General features: G+C 40.5%; 2 protein-coding genes across 2 annotated transcripts; one reads left to right on the top strand and one right to left on the bottom strand.

Annotated features, from left to right (window-relative positions):
- Window positions 1–2,338: 2,338 nt before the first annotated feature.
- Window positions 2,339–16,826, bottom strand: LOC139939999 (serine-threonine kinase receptor-associated protein-like). Its single transcript, XM_071936189.1, has 7 exons — window positions 16,687–16,826; window positions 13,116–13,251; window positions 12,322–12,403; window positions 8,603–8,775; window positions 7,450–7,587; window positions 5,452–5,588; window positions 2,339–4,688 (listed from the first exon to the last, which is right to left on the bottom strand). Exons 1-7 carry the CDS (start codon window positions 16,802–16,804, stop codon window positions 4,468–4,470), a joined length of 1,005 nt encoding a protein of 334 aa, XP_071792290.1. The 5' UTR covers window positions 16,805–16,826; the 3' UTR covers window positions 2,339–4,467.
- Window positions 16,827–16,918: 92 nt separating this feature from the next.
- LOC139939918 (transmembrane protein 9B-like) lies at window positions 16,919–22,768 on the top strand. The gene is made up of 5 exons (XM_071936080.1): window positions 16,919–17,060; window positions 17,988–18,073; window positions 18,705–18,792; window positions 19,604–19,732; window positions 20,160–22,768. The coding sequence occupies exons 1-5, from the start codon at window positions 16,992–16,994 to the stop codon at window positions 20,289–20,291; spliced, it is 504 nt and encodes a 167-aa protein (XP_071792181.1). The 5' UTR covers window positions 16,919–16,991; the 3' UTR covers window positions 20,292–22,768.
- Window positions 22,769–22,803: the final 35 nt, after the last annotated feature.

The raw sequence follows: 22,803 nt of genomic DNA, 5'->3' as shown, positions 1-22,803 counted from the left end.
TTGATGAATGTGCTATTAAAATCAATGCAATGCCTGTTGGTGGGGCGAGGTGGTAACAATTTCCGAATCTTAGTCTAAACCTAAATTAATAATTTGACTGATGTGACAGGGTTTCTGACTCCGCATCCGGGTTAAAAGAATATTATTAGTCGTGTGGTGTGGGGGGGGGGGGGGGGCCGGGGCGGCGGCAGCGGCCATTTTGGGGTGGGCATTGACGGAAGGCGGGGATTCTGAACAGTGAGATTTTATTTTGTTTTGGGTGGATTTTCTGGACCACGCTGCACAGCTCACTATGAAATAACTTGGAGACTTATTTTTGCAAGATCCAGTTTAAAGGCAGTATATTGGTATTACTCAAAATAATTATCATCATAAAACCTTTCTTGATTACTTAGTAATGGTGAGAGGTTGATAGTAAAAACATTGGGTGCGTTCGTTTAGCTCCCCTGGGTCGACCCCGTTGCGTGGCGGTTTTTTTTTTACCAGGACGAACGTGGGTAATTATCTGCACACACTCGTCCTGGGAAGAAAAAAACGCCACACACCGGGGTCGACCCAGGGAAGCTAAACGAACGCACCCACTGTGAGAAACAGCTCCCTCTGAAGTGACGTAGTTTTTGAGAAAGAAGTAATTTTCCACGAATTTGATTTCAAGACCTCAAGTTTAAAATTTGAAGTCTCGAAATCAAGCATCAGAAATCACACAACTTCGTGTGACAAGGGTGTTTTTTCCTGCAATAGTCTCTTGCAACTTCGACGACCGATTGAGCTCAAATTTTTACAGGTTTGTTATTTTATGCATATGTTGAGATACACCGACTGTGAAGACTAGTCTTTGACAATTACAAATAGTGTCCACTGTCCAAAAAAAACAACACTCCAGGTGCATACACATGAAGTGCAAAATGTCGAGGAGATCGCCGGTCGATCATGTCGATATAGCTCATGTAAAGTAGCAGAAGGAATTTATTTTGATTGGTAGTCAAAAGAAGCGAACATCGACGGAAAAAAGTACTCACAATTAAAAGCATGGCACAGCAAATGGAAACGAGGCAAAATACTCTCGATCAACTTCAGCTTTTTTACTGTAACAAGGTCCCGTCCCACCACAACCTCTCCCAACCGTGGCGTAGCGTCGAGTTCATTCGACCGTGCTGCGCCCCGTCTCTAGTTTTTACAAAACTGCCCAAAATCTCAACGGAAATTTTCACTCAATCACGTGCTTACTTTAGGTCATTCACATTCAAATAGCCAAGGGGCATGCAAGCACCACATCACAAAGAAACTGACACTGCTCAGTGGTCTTAATAATGGGTATCATTATCAATTGAAACTTCGTGGGCTTTTTCTTTCTGCGTTTACGATTGGTCAGCTCTGAAATGACGTATGCCGCCCGTCCGGGTCTTATTTCATAAAGCGAGTGGTAATAGGCTACTGAGTTTATCTTTTGCTAAATAACGTACTTGGGTAATGATCAATGAAGAGCTGCTGATAATAAAACATTGTTAGAAACAGCTCCCTCTGAAAATGGTAGGAACAAATTGTATATTCTAGCGAGTAATTAGATAAAAGTGGACCAAATTAGCTTCCTCCAAAAGTAATACTGTGCCCCACCATGCCAGAGGTGGTCTATCCAATTATTGCCAAAAAACGTACTTGGGTAATGAGCAATGAAGGGCTGCTGATAATAAAACATTGTTAGAAACGGCTCCCTCTGAAAAATGGTAGGACAAAGTTGTATATTCTAGCGAATAATTAGATATGAGTTGACTAATTAATTAGCTTCCTCCAAAAGTAACATTGTGCCCCACCATGCTAGAGGTGGTCTATCCGATTACTGAATAAGTGTACATTTACTTTACAGCGAGTACAGTCATACGAGTAAGCATTTGTTTAAGTGGCTAATTAGGTATTAATTAGTGGACCGATTTAGTATCTCAAAAATGAAGTGTGCCATCAGGTATATCAGATTATGAAATAATATTCAACTTTTTATGCATGCAACATCTGAACATGAGGGGTACACTTACTGTGGGGGTTAGGGCAAGTTTTTAAGCAGCTGTTTATTATGGTCTGAATGATCAGGTCTTTATTGCGACGGCTAATTATTGACTACCTACATGCATCCATTCAATCTTGTTCTACCTCAGAGTTTGGTCATTCATATGTTCTTTCAGAGTTGTGAAAACAAATTACTTTTGATAAAAATTAATTAGAAAGGAGGGATGACCGACTTCCCCCCCCCCCCCGCCAAGAAAAAAATATAAAAAAATAATAATTATTATTAAATACCACACACACGTAAATTAAGAAAATACAGAAACTAAAAATACCAGCAAGTAGGTTTTTTTTAATACTTTTTACTTTCTTTGTTTCATTTGGAAGCAAATATTACAGTGATGTTTGTTTACATTCACAAAGATGTGACAAGAAATACAGCATAAAAAGCTTGGTTCATATTCCAAGCGGTTTGGGAAAGAGAAGCAGATTTTCACACAACACTACCCAGGCCTAATACTTCAGGGAGGTAACGAAGGTGATTGCCTCCATGTCCCCTGGTCATTGCCTTGGTGCTCTTGAAAATCTCCAGTAGAAAATTTCATTGTTTTCACAGGGTGCCCTTTACCGAGGAAAAATGCCTTAGCTCCCTTGCCCATTCAAAAACAAATCATAAAGGCTAGAATACCGATTGTTTACATCACAAAAATTCTCCTCGCATATTCACTTTCAGGTGAAGCATGAACTAGACTACCAAGATTGCCCGGAAGCTGGAGGCAGATCGAATCCGAGTAATATGCCTGTAAAATTATTGTCACAGGACTAGGACTACAAATTAAAACAGTATCACGATATATCAAGATGCAAACTAAACATTCATCAGATTTTTGATGTTTTTGTTTCAAGGCAGTAGACACTATTGGTAATTACTCAAAATAATTATTATCATTAAACCTTACTTGGTAACGAGCAATGTGGAGAGGTTGATAGTATAACAATTGTGAGAAACGGCTCCCTCTGAAGTGAAGTAGTTTTCGAGAAAGAAGTAATTGTCCACTAATTTGATTTCGAAATCTCAGAATTTGAGGTCTCGAAATCAAGCATCTGAAAGCACACAACATCGTTTTTCCGTTCATTGTTATCTCGCAACTCCGATGACCAATCGAGCTCAAATTTTCACTCGTTTGTTATTTTATGCATATGTTGAGATACACCAAGAGAGAAGACTGGATTTTGACAATTACCAATAGTGTCCAGTGTCTCTAAGTTTTGTTGTTTAAAATCTTTACTGCACAAAACAACACATTAAAATAAACTACAAGCAAACTGCAGAGGAGGATGCGTTAGAAAGGGTCATGTGGCCTTGAATTTCGTTCTTGAAGGGGCACAGCAGTTTTCCTCTGGTAAAGGGCACTCCTACTCTGAGAAAAATGCAAACTTGTATTGGAGCTTTGCAAAAGGCACCACGGCAAAAGCACAGGGCCATTGCTGTGGGTGCTGTGGTTCTTTCGAGGCCTGCATTACTTGCATACAGCCTCATGCTATTCCCAAACATAATGAACAACAATGTGGTATTACAACACACAACATCTCAATGATAGAACTATGTGAACACTGAATAGTACTGTAAATCAGTATCACAGAGTTTCCTCAGTACAGCTTAGGTCTTGAGGGTGTGGCTTACTTACAAGTTCCAAAGGTCAAGTATCCACACGGTTGTGAGGTCACACTTAATAAAACGGAGGGATATTTTGGGATGTCTATAGTAATAATGATAATAATAATATTGACTCTTATATAGTGCAATACCAAAGACTGACCGATTCGCTTAAACCATTATAACCCCTGGGGTCGATTTCACAAAGAGTAAGGACCAGTCCTAACTTAGGACTAGTCACAGGAGATACACAAATTGCATGGATAGTCCTAAGTTAGGATGAGTAACTGGTCCTAACTCGAGATAAGATTAGTCCTAACTCTTTGTGAAATCCACCCCCGGTCACTTGGCCACATATTTCATTTCCTAAACCCTCTCAGTGCTGCCAAGTGTGTGGCACACTAGAAGCTTTATCAATCACAAGAATAATCTCTGTCCTCACAGGTACGCATTTACCACGGGTGATGAGAAGCAGTTATACACGTAACTAAGCGTCTTTCTCAGGGAAACAAGTGTCATGATCAGGATTTACACCCTCATCCTGATGCCTCAGCAACCAGACTTTGAGTCCGTTGCACTAAACCACTCGGCCACGATATGCCTCTTCTATCCACTGTGGGTATCGTATATAAGTGCAGTAGGTAAATGCTTCCTCACTTTCAGAAATGGTTGATCACAGCTTCCTATCAAACTTGAACATGGCTAGTGGAATGACATACGGCCTTTGACCTTCAATTGAGCCATACGTAACCCCCCCAAACCTAATGTTGCATCAGCTGATCTTTACACTACACACATTTTCCTTATTCCCATCATAATTCAACTTTTATAACTTGTGGTGCCGTGACCTCTGACATCGAGCAGTTATCCAACCCAGCTTCGTCGGGTTCAACGCATTTCCAGAGCCCGTAGGTCTTTCCTAACGTTGTCTGCCAGAGTCTAAGTGTGCCGTCTTCTGAGCCGCTTGCGTAGAGCTCTCCATCAGGCGAGAAACGCACACAGTGGATTGGTCCAAAATGGCCTTTGTATGACTCTGTAAAAAAAATAAAAATAATGTTATTGGTAAGGACTCAGGAGTCCATAGGCTCTGAGGCAGTAACAATGTGATAACATCTACTTTAACACTCTTCAGTCTATTGATGGCGTTGAGAGCAGCCTCTGTGAATGTCTTTCAATGGTGCACATGAAAGATAGGTAAACAAGGGGGTGCTTGATAAATACAGCAGCAGAATAGGCAGCTATCCTAAATCTCTAGACATTAGGAAAAATGTTCCATAAAAAGAACTGTTTAAAAAAGTTATTTTGCATTGATGGCTCTGTGGGAATGTGGGGGACCATTCAAGATTTTCCCTGAGAAAAACGGGATCTCCATTTACTGTTCATCACATTTTCCGCAAGGAATATTTGGTAGGGGCAGTCCCCCCCCAAAAACCACCTCCAACCCCCCCCCCAAAAAAAGGGTTCTAATTCTCTTAAACACTCTACCCCACTTATACAAAAGGATACCCAAACCCCACAATAACTAAGGTATCCCAGAGCACGGGGCACAATGGACCTTTTGCATTTACCTCATACAGACACCATCTTAGATATAAACAATGGAAAAAGCACAGATTTGTATGCGCAGCGTACAGGACTACGTAGTCAATGAACAGTGTCCCTTTTGACCTCTTTGCGAGGGCGCCCTACTCCAATGATGTCACATGCACAAGGTCGGTAAGAGGGGGGTTACACCATACCAGATATCGCCCACCAATATAAGCAGTATAAAGTGGGTACTGAGTAAAAAGGCCCACCTAGTTCTGCTCCAGTGGAGTAATCAAACTTATAGATCTTAAGATCTTCTCCTCCTGCTATGAAGCATGTTTTATCAGGATGCAGTGAAGCCGAGTTCATGGTACATGGAGCTTCAAAGGTCTTAATGATGTCATATCTAAAGAGACAAAGAATGAGTACAAACAATATTACATAACTTTGTTTTGTATATTAGGCCTATACAAATATTGACTGTTTCGAGTGCTATGGTTATAACTACGACTCCCGAGGAGATCCCTGGCGCAAAATGGAACGGTCCGTGGGTCTCAGAGGGAGTCAGAGTTTTGACCATAGAACGAGTAAAAGCAGTCAATACTTGTTTTATAACACTCCAACTGTTTATCATCCTCCTACATATAACGTTCGTACACACATTTCAGATAAACAGACGCACAACTGATTGGGTTCCAGGAGGGTAGAAAGACGTCTGGGTACTGTAGGCCGTGTGATAGTCGTTGGACTATCACACTGCAAACGATGCACTATCACACGGCCGCTGTTTCTAGTAAAACTAAGACATATCATGTGAAGCGCACTAAACCAATGCAAAAGGCAGAATATTTGTAAGGGGTGATATAATACTTTTTACTTCCTAATGCACAAGTTGGTGTATTTATAAGCTAGATATGTGGCCAGTAGACTAAACATCAAATTCACAAAAATAAAATAATAAATTAAGTTACTAAAAAGCTCCAGTCTGCATGGTAGAGCTTTTGATATCGAAAAAAAAACATTCAGTAAAAAAAATACATAATGCAGGCATGCGGCTCTTTATTGGAAAAAAGGTGGAAATTAATTTTCCTATTGATCGCATGTACCGAAGCTAGCCGCGTATTTGGCCCTTTTCATCTGCCCCCCCCCCCCCATCCCCAATAAAAACACTACAGAGTCAAACTGAGCAAAAATAGTGTAGAAGGTATGCTGTACACAAGGATTAATGTGTCCTAGTTGCATACTGGGCCCTTTCAGTGTCTAGTTCCCACATCATCCCCTTATAATTCAAAAAGCAATAAAAACACTACGGAGCCAGACTGTACGAAAGAAAGGTGAAGAAGGTATATGTACGCTGCATGAGGAGAACTTGTATTGCTGTGATTTATTTTACGCCAAGTTTTTTGTAGCAGCAGATTTCCATTCCATGAAATTGCGGAAAACTGCAGCTCAGCAGAAGTGTTGCATGATAATAAGGAGCTCGTTTTAATTAAGCGTGCTTTGGCCAAATTTGCAAACTTTGGGTCCAGAATGCCCATCATTTTGGAAAAACCTGGAAAGAACCTTTTCTTTAAGTGCCACACGCACTTGCAACCTAAGTAATGGCACTGGGTTTGGAGGTTTTTTATGCAAGTTCCACTTAACCCTTAGCACGCTACGAGGCTGTACACACAGTATTCCCCTGGTGCTGAATTTCCTGTGTGGGGCTACTAAAATGCACATACATTTTTCCTCAAGACCTTTACTCTGTGAAGAAAGTGTTTTGGGCTAAATTGCAAAATAAGTTTTATACTCAGTATTTTATTTCCCATCCAATGCAGTAAACATTATGTTTTGGTAGAGGCAAATGTGGAGTCCTTTTAGTTTCCTCGTTTTGTTTTGTACTTAGTCTCCATAAGGTACCAAAGTGAGAGCACAATTACTCATGCAGCCAGCTAATTCAACTGGGCCCTATTTCATGGCTCTGCTAATCGCCAATTTCTGCACTTACATGTACAATCACCATTCCCAGCTTCTGTGCAAGTGCCAAATTTCTGAGCTATGTAGCTGTGTAAGCGTAGAATGCCTAGTAATGTGGAGTACGCACGCCAACAAGCCAAAATTCCCCTCTTACCCATGAAATATGCTTGACCTAAGCACGGAATTCCCTGCATTTGTAAGCGCCGATTCTTTGCCATGAAATTGGGCCCAGTAGTCCCCACCCAAGCCTATTCTAGTTTATATTTTGAAGTACAACAGAAAAAGCGAAACACCTGTACGACCCTCACCTTTCTGTGTCGTAGAAGCTAACTTTGTTGCCGTGGGAAACTATCATGATATCACCATCTTTGGAGATGTCCACATTGATGGTTCCTGTATCCATGGTGATTTTCTTGATTTCTGTTTTGCTGGCAACATCCCAAATACTGCAGAGACAAAGGAAAACAAAAACAATCTTAAAGAAATTTCTTTTACATTTGAGCAGTGATGTGATAATTTATTGAGCGCTTTCAAATTAAAAATCAAGAAAAATCAACAGGCCAATGGAATTAATTTAACATAAAGTTCAAGGATGAGCGTCATTGCTGACAGAAAGGTCTAAAACTGGGATCCAAACTTGAGGAGGAATGTTCAAATGGTGGAATTTCAACCGTTCGATAACTTCTGGAATAGCTTTCAATGAACTTGTGGGAACCGAATCCTCAGCACTAGAGAGTTAGCTCAAAAAGCAGAATCACTTTGGTTAGATGTGGCTGGCTACCAACAGGAGCCTTTACATGCTTACAGCTTAAAGGAACACGTTGCCTTGGATCTGACGAGTTGGTCTATAAAAAGCGCTTGTAACCGTTCTTATAAGATGCATATGGTTGGAACGATGTTTAAAAAGTAGAATACAATGATCCACACAAATTTGCCTCAAAGTTGCATGGTTTTCTTTAACTGTGCGTACTAACACAGTCGGCCAGTTATGGGAAATTTGACTCCCATAAATGGCCAACTGTTTTAGTCAATGAGGTAAAAGGAAAACGGTGCAATTTCGAGGCATGTTTGTATTCTACTTTTACATTTTCCTACCCATGTGCATTTGATAACAAACGGTTAAAAATGCTTTTCAAAGACCAACTCGACCGATCCAAGGCAACGTGTTCCCTTAACCACCTTACAGCTGGGTCCTTGACTCCTTGGCAATAGCACCCCTCACTAACTCAGTACTTTTGCTTAAAATACCTGGCTGTCAGACAAACATGCCACATCACCTATGTAGGCGATCACTGCATCATCCACACACCAAACTGCACTAGTAATGTAGTCAGTCGAAGACAAACATACAATTTCGAAGTAAGTGTGCGTTAGTGAAATTTGACACTTTTGTCCGAGTTCTGGGTACTTATGTAGCTTAGAACTGTATTTAGCACTAGTGCAGAACTGTTACATTCATACCAGATGGTCTTGTCATCCGATGCACTGATTAAGTGTTTATCATTGCAACACCACATAGCACAGCGGATGTTGGATGTGTGTGCGCTGATCTCAACGGGGTCGGCATCTACATTGACCAGGTCAAATATCTTTAGTTTCTTTTCGTTGCTACCAGTCAGCAGACGATCGCTGTTCTGTTAAACAAAGGAAGAGAAGTCAAGATAAAGTCTAATAAAGTCTAATAAAGCGCACAAATCCATCAAAGGTGATAAGATGATGTAACAAAGGAAAATTTTAACAAAAAGGGAAGGGACCAAAAGTAAAATTATACCAACAATAGATAATAATAATAATAATAATAATAATAATAATAATAATAATAATAATAAGACTTGTAATGCGCACATATCCACCCTGCTGGGTGTTCAAGGCGCAGTAAACCAAAACAAAACAAAACAAAAACACAACACAAAGAAAAACAGACACAACAAAATTAGTCATTGAAAACCTGTGACATAAGATAAGTTTTGAGAAGAGACTTGAATTTTGCGGTACAAAGACAAGATCGAAGATTAAGTGGTAGAGAGTTCCAAATGCGTGGCGCGGCTACAGAAAAAGACCTGTCACCCCATGAGTGTCGAGACTTGGGTTCAATGAGGAGAAGCATGGAACTTGATCGAAGATTCCTTGAAGGAGTGTAAACTTGAAGCAGTTCAGAAATATAGTGGGGAGCCTTGCCATTTAGAGCTTTGTGGACAATGAGCATCAGCTTGAAGATGATTCGTTGAGAGATAGGGAGCCAGTGTAGTTGTTTCAGAATGGGGGTGATAGAACAGGATTTTCTAGACAGTGTCACAATGCGAGCAGCAGTATTTTGGAGCCGTTGAAGTCGGGAAATCTGGTTGTTAGGAAGACTGTAGAGAAGAGCATTGCCGTTGTCAAGACGAGAAGTAACAAATGCGTGAATGACCTTTTCAGTGGCACTTTTGTCCAAGTACTTGCGAATCTTACCTATATTCCTGATGTGATATGATGATAAACGAACAATGTTGTTGATGTGTGGCTGAAGTGTCATCGATGAATCAAAAATAACCCCTAAGTTCCGAGCTTTCAGCGAGGGAGCTATCCGAGCATCACCGATGGAGATGTATGGCACTGAAACCTTAGTTAACTGTTGACGTGACCCAAATAAAAGGAACTCTGTCTTATCATCATTTAACTTCAGGAAGTTTTGTTGTGTCCAACGTTGAATCTCTTGGATGCATTTCTCAAGTCTTGCAATAGATGCATTGGCGTTTTCTTGAGAAGATTTAAACGTGATGTATAGCTGAGTGTCGTCTGCGTACACATGGTAATTCAGATTAAACTTGAGGATGATGTCACGAATCGGTAAAGTGTACAGCGTAAACCACTGCGGGCCGAGTACCGACCCCTGTGGCACAGAGTAGTTCAAAACAACAGGGTCGGATATCGCAGTGCCAATACATACATGCTGAGTTCTGTTGTGGAGATACGATTTGCACCATGCTAGGGCTGTGTCCTCTATGCCAAGGTGATTCTGGAGCCGAGAGAGAAGGATGTTATGATCAACAGTGTCAAAAGCAGCACTCAAGTCTAGCAGGACTAGTGCTGTAAGGTTACCATTGTCCATAGAAGAGAGAATATCGTTGCTCACACGGACTAGTGCAGCCTCGGTCCCATGGAAAGGCTTGTATGCTGACTGGAACACGTCGGACAGGTTGAAAGTATGAATGTGATCAGAAATACGTGATGACACTACTCGTTCGATGACTTTTCCAAGATATTTTAAGTTTGCAACCGGTCTGTAGTTTTTGAATATCTCCTTGTCCAGGTTTGGTTTCTTGATGAGCGGCCTGATGTAGGAAACTTTGAGGCTATCGGGGAAACAACCGGAACTGAGAGATTCGTTTACAAGCTTAGTGATGTAGGGTACAAATATATCAATGTTTTGCTTTATCATGGATGTTGATACTGGATCCAGCTCACAGGATTTTGAAGGAGATTTCATAATAACCCTTTGAATCTCAGCAACAGTGGCAGGCTCAAACACAGATAGTCTACACTCTGGTTGAAGATGTGGCAATGTCTGCGGTACGTTGTAAGGGACTGATGAAAATGATGAGCGGATGTCTGAAATCTTGGTGACAAAGAATTTCTGGAACTCATTTGCTAAGTCCTGGTCATTGTAGGTGGATGGAAGGACAAGGGTTTTGGGTTTGAGCAACAACTTACCAATTATCTTGAAGAGCTTCTTTTGATCTCCTGAGGATTCTTGTACTTGAGATGAATAATGGATGATCTTTGCCTGGTTGATCAAATTCCTAACTACTTTACATTGGTTGCGATATTCTTGTCGTTGTATTGCCAATTTGCCAATAGATATTATGATCTTCATCAAATACTTCCTTCTTAAAATCATCAAATATTAAACCACAAGGGAAACTGACTGGGTAAATTTGAGGTAATTTGGGGATGAAATTTGACTAGAGCAGGGTTTGGACCATGCGACCTCCAGATTAACGTGCTGCCACTCCTGATACTTGAAGGGTATCACCAGACCAAAGGCTTGACACTGGCGCCAAACCGCTCAAGTCTAATTGAAGAGGCACCCCTTCACAGCTGCATGGGGCTGAACAGATCGCCTTCTTGAAGTCAACTACCACCTCTGCCAGGTTCCGACTTCCGGATGGCAGGCTCCGCTTGAATACCTGCTTGTAGTCCTTCTTGGCCCGACTTCCCATGAAGCAGTATGCTACTGGCACCTCCTTCTGTTCACCGGAGACACCTTTGCAAAAGCATGGATGGTAGATAACTGATAGAATGGACGTTTCACTATCTTGAAGGTACCGTCTAAATGGCGCCATCTCCTCTGGGGTTGGAAATATTACATGCCAGGATTCCCCAACATGAAAATCCTTCTGAAGATATCCTTCCGGATGCTTGCCATCCTGAGCTGGAAGTTCTTTGAGACACTTACTTTGACGAGCTCTGTTGGCAGCACGTGTAAGGTTGCTTGGTCTTGGGCAGGCGACGGGAGCATCAGCAGGCACCATTTCAGTCAACACTTCTTCCACCATGTCGCTGGCTGGGGGCCTTCTTCACTGCAACGTTCACAGCCACAGCAACCATTCCTCCGGCAGGGTGAAGGTCATTTTTGTTTTGTTCAAACCTAAAATGATCACCATACTGAAGAACAGACATGGGGCAACGCCACACACCCATGCAGAGAATGGAGAAGTGGGGTCCTTCTTCCATTTCATGGTGTATGTTTAGCTATCGGAGTCAACCAGAATGTTCTTGCCCCGAACTGTACCTCCAGTGGTGGTCTTGAAGGTTGTCACCGGAACATCACGGAGTCCCTCGAGTTCCTCATGAAGAGTTGGGTCGACTATTGTGGCTTCCTCTTGTGCCTGCAGAATTTTGAAATGATCACTCAAGTTGAATGATATTTCGCCTACCACAGCCATCTCCTCTAGACCCATCAGAATGGACAAACTGTCCAAGGTATTTATGAATGATGATTTGAAGGTAAAACAAAATAAGTTAGTGATGAAGTTTTTTACGTCTTCACCGTAGAATTGGCAGTATCTGAACTTGGCGGCTGTGGCTACACCTATTGCTAAGTGGATTGCTAGGGCCATAAATGCTTCAAAACATGTCAATATGGTGACCAAGCCTCAGCCACCAAATTTGGAAACGGCCATACATACTGTACATACCTTTGAGAACTGAACTGACTTGACGATGTGTTTATGCGCAAAGCTGTGAAGTTCATCTCCCGTAATTGGATCCCAAACTTTCCTGAAATAACAATAGAAAAAAACGAGTCAAGAGTCACTGGTCTAACAATCTATAAAAACAAATATGGCTGGAATCTATTGCTTTACTTTTGAGCTGATAAAATCCACGGGATAACAACCCATTACAATATTGCCTCATTTGCTGTGTATAATGAGATTGCTAAAACTACACACTAAGTGTTGCTGCTTTTGGAGTGCTTGGGAGGGGGGATAAGGTCTGGGGAAGACCTAAGTGGCATGGGGTGGATTTCACAAAGAGTTAAGACTATTCTCATCTCGAAGGACGAGTTACTCGTCCTAACTAAGGACTAGCCTCAGGGTTTTAACACCTCCTAGGACTGTCACTAAGTAAGGACTAGTCCTAATTCTTTGTGAAATCAGCCCATGGTTCTTGACAATCTGGTCTGTAACATTTATAACATGCATCCATGTTAGCTTTTGTCAATAACAAAAGGGTCAAGCAGAGTTGCCAACATTTTTGCATGCAGAATGCCACAAAGATTTTACCTTACAGCACTTTAGTTAAAGGCTTTACTTGGATGTGGTTTGGGATTAAAGGCGAAGATAAAAGTGAAGAAAAACGAACAGCAGCCAGACTGTCAAAAAATGTCCCCAATAAAGGGAGCTTGGGTGTCGGTAGAGGGTATTGGTGCCATGGAGAGACTTGAGTGTTGGTAGGAAGGGGGGGGGAGCTTGGAAAGGTAGTGACTCACGCAGTAAAGTCTGCAGCACCAGTTGCAGCCTTTGATGCCTCAAAATTTAACGTTGCTCCCCAGACTGCCCCCTTGTGACCATCGAATGTTCCGACCCAGTCACCAGTCTCGCCTTGTCTGAGCATTGGCTTTCCATCTAAAGAGAAAAGAAAGAAAAATCCACCGATGGATAGGTACATGTAAGTAAGGATATGATGAGATTACTGTTATCAATTGGCCTCTAAACAATTTTGAATACATGTAGAGACAAGGGAAGGAGAGCCGGTCCTCTAATTAATAAAGGACGAGCATTCAAAAATACAATCAACAGGATCAATAATAATAAATGCAATGCTAAAGACGGCTAGTCAAATAAACTTCTCCTGTATTGGTTTAATTCCTTTAACCCATAGTACAAAATATGCGTACAATGCAAAATGTGAGGAAATTTTTACTTTCTACTGTAGCATTTCATGGGCACCAAGGCAATGACTGGGGGCATGAAGGCAATCGCCTTTTTGCCTCCATGAAGTATCAGGCCTGTGTGTGTGACTTTAAAAAAAAATGAACACGCTGCCTTGGATCGGACAAGTTGGTCTATAAAAAGCATTTGTAACCGTTTTTTAATAAATTGCATACGGTTGGAGACAGCGTTGTAGCCACGGTGGGCGGCGGTGGGCGGGCCCGCCCAGCACTGACAATTTCCGCCCGGCACTTCAGCTGAAAAATAGACTGCAGCCCACCACAAAATTTCCCCCAAAATTGATTTAAAAAATTAAAGTTCTGCTGATATTGATCACATTGCAAGACTAAAATGTCATGTTTTTCGTGTTTTGTCATTTTAAATGCAGTTTGTATTTTTTTGAGCCAGAGTTTCGAGCAATAAAAACCTCAAACGTGTTTCCCACGTAACTTGCCTCTTGCAATCTTGTGAAGTTTTCTTTGTGAAATGTGCCCTACAGCAGAAAATTGTATTTTTTGACGATGTGTTTTAATTTCACTCAACGAAAAGGAAATGCAAGCCTCATGAATGTATATTAAGTAGGTTGGGGAAAGCTTTAGTTAGGTGTACAGTACACAGGAAACTTCAGTTCTGGCTTGCTAACGGACGTAAAACTTTCACCCATCAACGCTGATTTGAAAAACGTAAAGCGTTAAGGAGGCCCTAAATATGAGACCCCTAAAGTATAAGGCTCGCAGGGGAGGCTCGCAGGGGAGCCTTCTTATAGTTTCTAGAAGTACCCACCATGCACGTATTTGCAAACGTTCGTCCTGCAAAGAAAAAATGGCACAACTATAGAATGCAGGTACACTTCGAAGCTTCCAATGCGCCTCCGTGGAGACGGAGTCGCGGTGACGTTCATACGTACACAGTACACTGGAGTTGAGGTCGCGCTCTGTTGCTTAACTATAAATATTTGGCAACCTAGAGGGCACTCTGGAAGATGCACAACAGCGCTATAGCTAATGCGCAGCTGTGTTGTCAATTTATTTTATACGATAACTCACAAGACCATTAGATGATTATTTCAATAATTATGGGAACTCCGTATTATTAATATTGCCGTACTACATATTACCCCAAAAGAGGATTATTTCCAAAAGGGAAATAATTAAAGGCCGAGTCCTAATACAATAGAGGATTACTTAAAAAAGGGAAAGAAAGCCCGAATTCCGTACAATTATTAATTTTGCTCTCATACACTTGACCCCATTAGAGGATTATTTAAAAAAAGGGAAAGAAAGCCCGAATTCCGTACAATTATTAATTTTGCTCTCATACACTTGACCCCATTAGAGGATTATTTAAAAAAAGGGAAAGAAAGCCCGAATTCCGTACAATAATAAACATTGCCCTAATACACTTGACCCCAATAGAGGATTATTTAAAAAAGGGAAAGAAAGCCCGAATTCCGTACAATAATTAATATTGCCCTCATAAATTTGACCTTATTAGAGGATTTAAACAAAAGGGAAAGGGAAAGCCCGAATTCCGTACAATTATTATTGCCCCAATACACTTGACCCCATTAGAGGATTATTTAAAAAAGGGAAAGAAAGTCCGAATTCCGTACAATTATTAACATTGCCCTAATACACTTGACCCCAACAGAGGATTATTTAAACAAGGGAAAGAAAGCCCGAATTCGTACAATTATTAATACTGCCCTCATACACTTGACCCCATTAGAGGATTATTTAAAAAAGGGAAAGAAAGCCCGACCGCGCCTCCGCGCCTCCACCTTCCCCTTCTTCACGATTGCATCATATGCTCGTCTTCCTAAAGACGCCCTCTATCGGCCTTTGTCCACACCGCGTCTCCGCGCCTCCACCTTCCCTGTCTTCACGATTGCATCAAATGCCCGTCTTCCTAAAAACGCCCTCTATCGGCCATTGCCAACAACGCGACTCCGCGCCTCCACCTTCCCCGTCTTCACGATTCGTCATATATGCTCGTCTTCCTAAAGATGCCCTCTATCGGCCATTGTCAACACCGCGACTCCGCGCCTCCAGCTTCCCCGTCTTCACGATTGCATCAAATGCACGTCTTCCTAAAACGCCCTCTATCGGCTGCTTCACCTACCTCACCACTCACGTCACACTTTGACTCCCTACGACCCTAACATTTTATCTGTTGTATTCATCAATCGCACTCAATACAATCAAGTAGTATAGTACGACCAGCTATTTTCTGCGACTCCGCGCCTCCAGCTTCCCCGTCTTCACGATTGCATCAAATGCACGTCTTCCTAAAACGCCCTCTATCGGCTGCTTCACCTACCTCACCACTCACGTCACACTTTGACTCCCTACGACCCTAACATTTTATCTGTTGTATTCATCAATCGCACTCAATACAATCAAGTAGTATAGTACGACCAGCTATTTTCTTCCTCCATGCTACGACCAAGTTACTTAAAACGTACGTGGCCGCGACTCCGCCTCCGCGGAGGCACAGATAGAGCTCCGAGTGTACCTGTATTCTATAGTTACTCCGAAAAAATACCCAATCCGTGCTTTATGTAATCTTTTTACCTCAGCCACAGACGAGAAGAGCCCGCGTGTTTGTTGTATTTTGGCAGGCATAGCTCATTATTAACGAAAGCGGAAAACTTACCGTATATAGGCCAACAATGATGGCGCTACCACTTTTTCATAAAGTTTTACAGAAATATCTAATTGAGGTAAATTAGATTATTTCATATCGAATGAGAAAGTGGTGGGGCCATTTGGAAACTTTTTTATTTTTATTTTAAATTATTTATTAATTATATTTGGTAAAGAAATTTTTGCTCCCCAGCAAGGCGTTTGGTGTTGAAGTTAATATACTATTTATGTTGACGATGTGTTTACGGTATTTATGCCATTCTAAAAAAAAAACGTACGACTGTCTGCATGGTCTGACAAGTGACATTTGACTTGTGAAGAAATGAATGAATTGACAATGACATGATGATGATGATGAAAAGATCACTGCAAAAAAAAGAGCAATGCAAAATGCACACGGCGTACGTTACGACACGTTCCTGTGTCAGTGTGTCTTATGAGAAACTCCGCCATCATATTCTTAATTTCTTCCAATATTTCTCACCTTTGCAAGCACTAATTAAGAAGTACCCATCTGGTGTGATTCCGCTGAAATCTAAATGAACAACAGGCCTCGTGTGGCCGCTGCAACTCAACGGAATTTGCCTCAATGTGGTAGCCATGTTGAAAAATTAAAGGGCACACAAAAACAACTAGCGATTGAGGGCGACATTTAATATTTTCGGCTGAGACGAAAATAATGTCAGAAGAGGGCGCTCTAAGACGCGGAACAACAACATCAGTCGGTAGACTTTTTCTGATCATCGTCTCATGTGATTTTGCAAAAAACGTATATTTTACATTTTTAAAATGACTACAACAGCGGGAACGGCACTCTCCTTAGTTTTGGTGATTATCTTGTGCTTTGGAGTCTCAAAGGTTTGTATTATTACAATTGGACATACGAATGCATGACATTCTTTGATTGAAAATGACAGTGACAGCACACAGTCAGTGACTGAGTGATATTAATAACACTAACCCTAACGCTGTAGTTATGACATGGCAGTGTTAACTGTTAGTGTTTGTAACACTAACAGTCTGTTTGGATAAAATAGAAGTCATTGTGTTAGTTAGGCATGTAGCTGGAGCAAGTTTATTGTTCCATGATGGTTCATAAAGTCAAAGTTATACCGTTAGTTACATCACTGTCACAATACCATCACAATGATCATGATATTATGCAACTATCACTCAGACTAACACTGTTGGCTAGCAATTTTAGCAAACTGCAATGTTACTGTAATGCTCATTATTAAAACTAATATTTGCAGTAATTGTTGAGTGTACAATGACTGCTGAGTGAGTGTACCTTGTATATATAGTAAGAAAGATGTATGACATGGTCAAATTCAAGGTCTACTTCTGCAGTTGTTCCCCCATGATGTAATTCAAGCCTAAAAAGAAACAGGTAATCAAACCTTATTTTGTTCAGCAATCATGAACAAGTATGGTAGGTTTGTGGAATCTTGGATTGCTTATTAGGTACATGTTCCAATTCCCCCCTTCCCAAATCACAAATATCAACCAATTTTACTGAGTTTGGTACCAATTTATGTTTATTGAATTATTAGCGGTTGCCCTCATTTTGATTGAAAAGGTCGAGGGGCGCTCAGTAAAACCGTTTAACATTTATCAGATGGAGCTATAATAGGAAATTTGTTAAGACAAAATCACCCCATTATCCAATTTTGAAGAGGAGTGTTTTGCTGAGAGGACATCAGATCCAAGGGTAATTAATAATACAATAACTAGATAAATAAAAATAATAAATGAGAGATTTACTGTCTTCAATTCGACCTACAGGCACAGTTTGAGGATAATCGTTGTAAGTGTGTATGTCCAGGCAAGCCTGTGAATGTAACAGTCGTCACTCTACCTGCTGTAGAATGGTAAGTCAGTAAACAAATCTTAGAAGCCAGTAAGAGCTCCGACGAACCACGTTTTAAAATTTGGCAATTTTCTGACAATTTTCTTGTATTATTTGAAATGTTAAATTGATTGATGAAAAGGTCTATACATGTACATCAACCCAATAAGTCTTTATTGATATCTGAAACAACTGAGCATTACGTTAAAGGAACACGTTGCCTTGGATCGGACAAGTTGGTCAAAACAAAAGCGTTTGTAACCATTTTTTATAAAATGCATATGGTTGGAAAGATGTTTTAAAAGTAGAATACAATGATCCACACAAGTTTGCCTCGAAATTGCGTGGTTTTCCTTCTACTGTGCGAACTAACATGGTCGGCCATTTATGGGAGTCAAAATTTTGACCCCCATAAATGGCCGACCCTTAGTCGACAAGGTAAAAGGAAAACCACGCAATTTCGAGGCATGTTTGTGTGGATCATTGTATTCTACTTTTACAACATCTTTCTACCCATATGCATTTTATAAAAAACGGTTACAAACGCTTTTCAAAGACCAACTCGACCGGTCCAAGGCAACGTGTTCCTTTAACCAGAAACCGATGCATGACCCTACCTTTTAATTCTTACATGTTCTTAATTTCCTTTAAAGTACTTGTGAGCACGTTACAAAGAGGAGTGAGTTGGAATGCTTGAGGTGTGAATGCCACTATGAAGAAAGAAATACGATCACCATCGAGGTAAGAGGATTATGAGAATATTAATTTGGGTTTTTACCCATATACACCAATGTGTGTTAGCACTGTATACTCAGCACTTTCTTGAGCTCTGTGAAAACAAAATTCACAGGCATATTACTCGGGTGGGATTAGGACCCACAACCATTGCAATTCTAGAGCAGTGTCTTACCAACTAGACCACCAACCGATAGCAAGGTTTATGAGAGTTAATCAGCGTTCTCCTTTATCTTGGTTTGACAACATCCTGAAGAAAGATGTCGTCTTCCCAATATATTTTATCTTCTCTTGGGATGGCGACACCCCCAACTGCTGTATGTCAGCTTCCCGAGATAATTCATTTGGGGATTGAGAACACATAAAAATTTTGCGAACGCCTGATAAATTACCTTGGGAAGAAAACATTCTACTTTCAAGATTTCGTCATCCTTAGATAAAGTGTAATTGATTTTCAAGCTGTCGTCTTCCAAGATAACTTATCTCAGGATGTTGTCATCATCTTGCTGTAAATTATCTCAGGATCCCATTGGATTGCACTTCCACAGCTCCATGGAAAATCCTCCCCATTCAAACTGGAAAGTGCTTGTGTTTATGATAATTTCTTCCTCATTTTCAAAGTTTCAAACGCATACTATGTATGGATGAAAACATATTTCCTATCTTGGCCTCTTGTTACACTTTCGGCCTGTTTTGCAGCAAAACAGCTGATCTCTTATCTTTTCTCAAAATGAAGATTTTTAAAGTTTTTGCCTGGGAGGGGCCAAATTTTCCATCATCTTACCCAACATTTTGTTAATCTCATGTTTGTTTTCAGATCGTAGTTGTCTTCCTCATTGTCTTTGCTGGGATACTGGTTCTGTATCTTATTGCCTTATTGATCATGGACCCTGGTATGTTAAAGAGGGGGCATGCAGATCAACGGCGAACGCTGCATGAAACAGATGTAAGTTGTTTGATGGTAGTCTGCAGACCTTCATTTTTAAAGGGATTGCTTACAAAGCGTTACTGCAGTAACTCTTCTCAGATTCAAATTTTGGGAGATAAAAAGTGGTATCTTTTTCCATAACCACAGTACTTTGAAGTGAAAATTTGTTCAAACAAATAAATTATACTGTCCGAAGCTGCTATACTTCTTACCAAGTAAGTTTGTTATTGCCATTTGACCTTTCAGAGTCATTACCAAATGTATACAGACCCTTTAAGGAGAGTGAGTGCAATCCCTTTCTTATAAACCTGTTAACCTTTTCTGAGAGTGTGAAAAATGGCACTGCTTAAAATTTAAAGTGGATTTTTTTCAATTCTAGCTAAAGAAATTCACAGCAGGAAGTTAAAGGGGCTTTTTGGTTTTTTTTTTCTTTCTTTTTCACCAGGAGGTAACGTCATCATCAAGAACTCGCAAACCTTCTTACATCGATCGTGTTGGATCGGCTCAGAAGAGATGGAGACGAAAAGTGATTCAACAAAGGAGAGATGTGTTTGAGACTCACACGTTACTGAGCTAACAAGATCAGGTCCAGACCTACAAGCAGTGAGCTCATGTAGCATTAGGCCAGGGCCTGCAGGGGCTATCCATTGCCTCAAAACACCAGATAAACTTATGTTGAAGCTTCCCAAATACAGATTATGGAACATCTTCCAGTACTATAATAAGTAGTGTGGTTAATCATTGAAGATAATTTTGTTAGGCTAGTCGCTAGACACACAAGGCCTGAAGGCCACTTCAAGGTGTCTGCTGCAAATGAACTATTTTTCTAGGGGCCGTTGCCACCTAATCTTGGGCTGAAACAGGGTTACCCCCTTTACAGTCCATACGGATGTAGGCGTGGGTATCATCCATCAGAAGCCTGGCTGAGCAGAAAGCACTACCTCCCCAACTTTACAAAGCAATCATAGTTGAGTGTTTTGCTTAAGTGTCATGACTGGGACCGTCCCAGTCATGACACTTGTGTCCTTGAACTCAGACTCTGCTGATCAGAAATACCAGAGCTTGAATCCGGGGCTCTTAACGCAAGGCCGTGAAATGCCACAAATTGCTGCAATATAGATTAGTCAACCTGCAGGTAGACCTGTGTTAAGGCCGAGTCATGATAACGATCATGACGCAAAGAGAACGCATTCTATTGGTTGAATTGCTCCACGCAGAATACGCACACGCTCATTCAACCACTGGAATGAGTTATTTTTGCGTTATCTTTCTCGTTCTAGTTATCACTGCAGTGGGACTTGGCCTTTAGGGTGGTTTGTCTAGTCCAGGGTTTGATATCACTTAAAGACAGTGGACACTATTGGTAATTGTCAAAGAAAAGTCTTCCCACTTGGTGTGTATCAACATATATGCATAAAATAAACCTGTGAAAATTTGAGCTCGTTTGGTTGTCGGAGTTGCGAGATAACTATGAAAGAAAAAAAACACCCTTGTAACACGAAGTTGTGTGCTTTTAGATGCTTGATTTCGAGACCTCAAATTCTAAACTTGAGGTCTCGAAATCAAATTCGTGGAAAATTACTTCTTTCTCGAAAATTATGTCACTTCAGAGGGAGCTGTTTCTCACAATGTTTTATACTATCAACCTCTCCCCATTACTCGTTACCAAGTAAGGTTTTAAGCTAATTATTATTTTGACTAATAACCAATAGTGTCCACTGCCTTTAAGATCAAGATTCATCTTTAGATGCGTTGTCAATATTGCCATAGTGCACGCCTCTAGTAAATTCAATGTATTGTTACTGACAAAATAATCTTTTTGTAAAGGAAAACAGATTTTCTCAGAGAGTCATTTCACAGTCCTAAAATAAAATTACCATAAAGCCAAACTTTGGGAAGTATCTTTTAAAACTTTGATACATCTATTTTTGTTAAAAGTTTCAATCTCTATTCACTGGAAACTGACACATTTGATGTAGTATGAACTGTGTACATTTCTTTATTTAAGTAAAGTCGAACAAGTAACAAAGAGTGCAACGAAATGTTCAGACCTGCAATTACAATGAGACCATGGAGGCCTCCATTCATTGGGTTTGATTTCATAGAGCTACTAAAGCACATAAAGTAGCTAAGCACAGCCAAATCATGCTTAGCAGATAGTTTATATTTTATAAGCACTGTTTTCTGCTTTAAGCAGCTCTGTGAAACTGGGCCATAGAGGCATCCAATGCACTGGGGACTATTTCACAGAGCTGCTAAGTAGCTAAGCACAACCAAATCTGCTTACCAGAAGAAGGTCACCAGCCAAAACACTGTGCCATGTTTAATCAAAGACTGGTACTTCTGCTTATTTTTGCCTTGCAGAAAATTTTAAAGCAATGTTTCTATGAATTTGGGCTCTTATCTTGGCACCCTTTCAAAATACTTCCCTTCCTTTTTTTCCAATAGTTCAGTAAAGTTTGTTTGTATGGTCACATAATTATGATTTAGACCACTTGCACAATGCGCAGCGCTCTTACACACGCCTATTTGTCCGCCATTTTGGGAATCAAATTATACACAAAGGCATTGACAAAATGATGGAAATTGGTTGATGCGCATTTTTATTCACTGTTCAGCCTTTTGCAAGAGGGTCTATACAATAAAATGCAAGGGGCGCTTGTTAAAAACGTAGATGGCCTTGCCCTCTCAAAGATGAAATTCCAGGTCTGATTTTTTTTGCAAAACAGTAGCCGTCTTGTTTACCTTTTAATTGGATGTTTCTCCAAATGCAAAACAACAAACAATCTGTCAATAACACAAATCTCCCCCAAAAGACAGTTGTCTCAATTCTGACAGTCTAGTTTAACTTACAAAGTTATCTGTACATATTATGCAATATATTAAACACGAGTAGCTTTCTTTGATGACTTTAAAGTAAAAACTTCCCATAAAACTTGTAAATAATAATTTGGATAAGTATGGTTTGTTATATTAACAACTGTTTGTATAAATAAATTGAAGTTTTCCATATTTAACTGTACTCCTAAATAAAGGCAGGAATCATAAATAATATTTCTTGTTTACTTTTGTTATATGTAGGCCTATTC

Source organism: Asterias amurensis, chromosome 7, assembly GCF_032118995.1.
Source record: "Asterias amurensis chromosome 7, ASM3211899v1".
Lineage (NCBI taxonomy): Eukaryota > Metazoa > Echinodermata > Asteroidea > Forcipulatida > Asteriidae > Asterias > Asterias amurensis.
The sequence above is the reverse complement of the archived record's forward strand: the minus strand, read 5'-3'. Positions and strand labels throughout refer to the sequence as shown.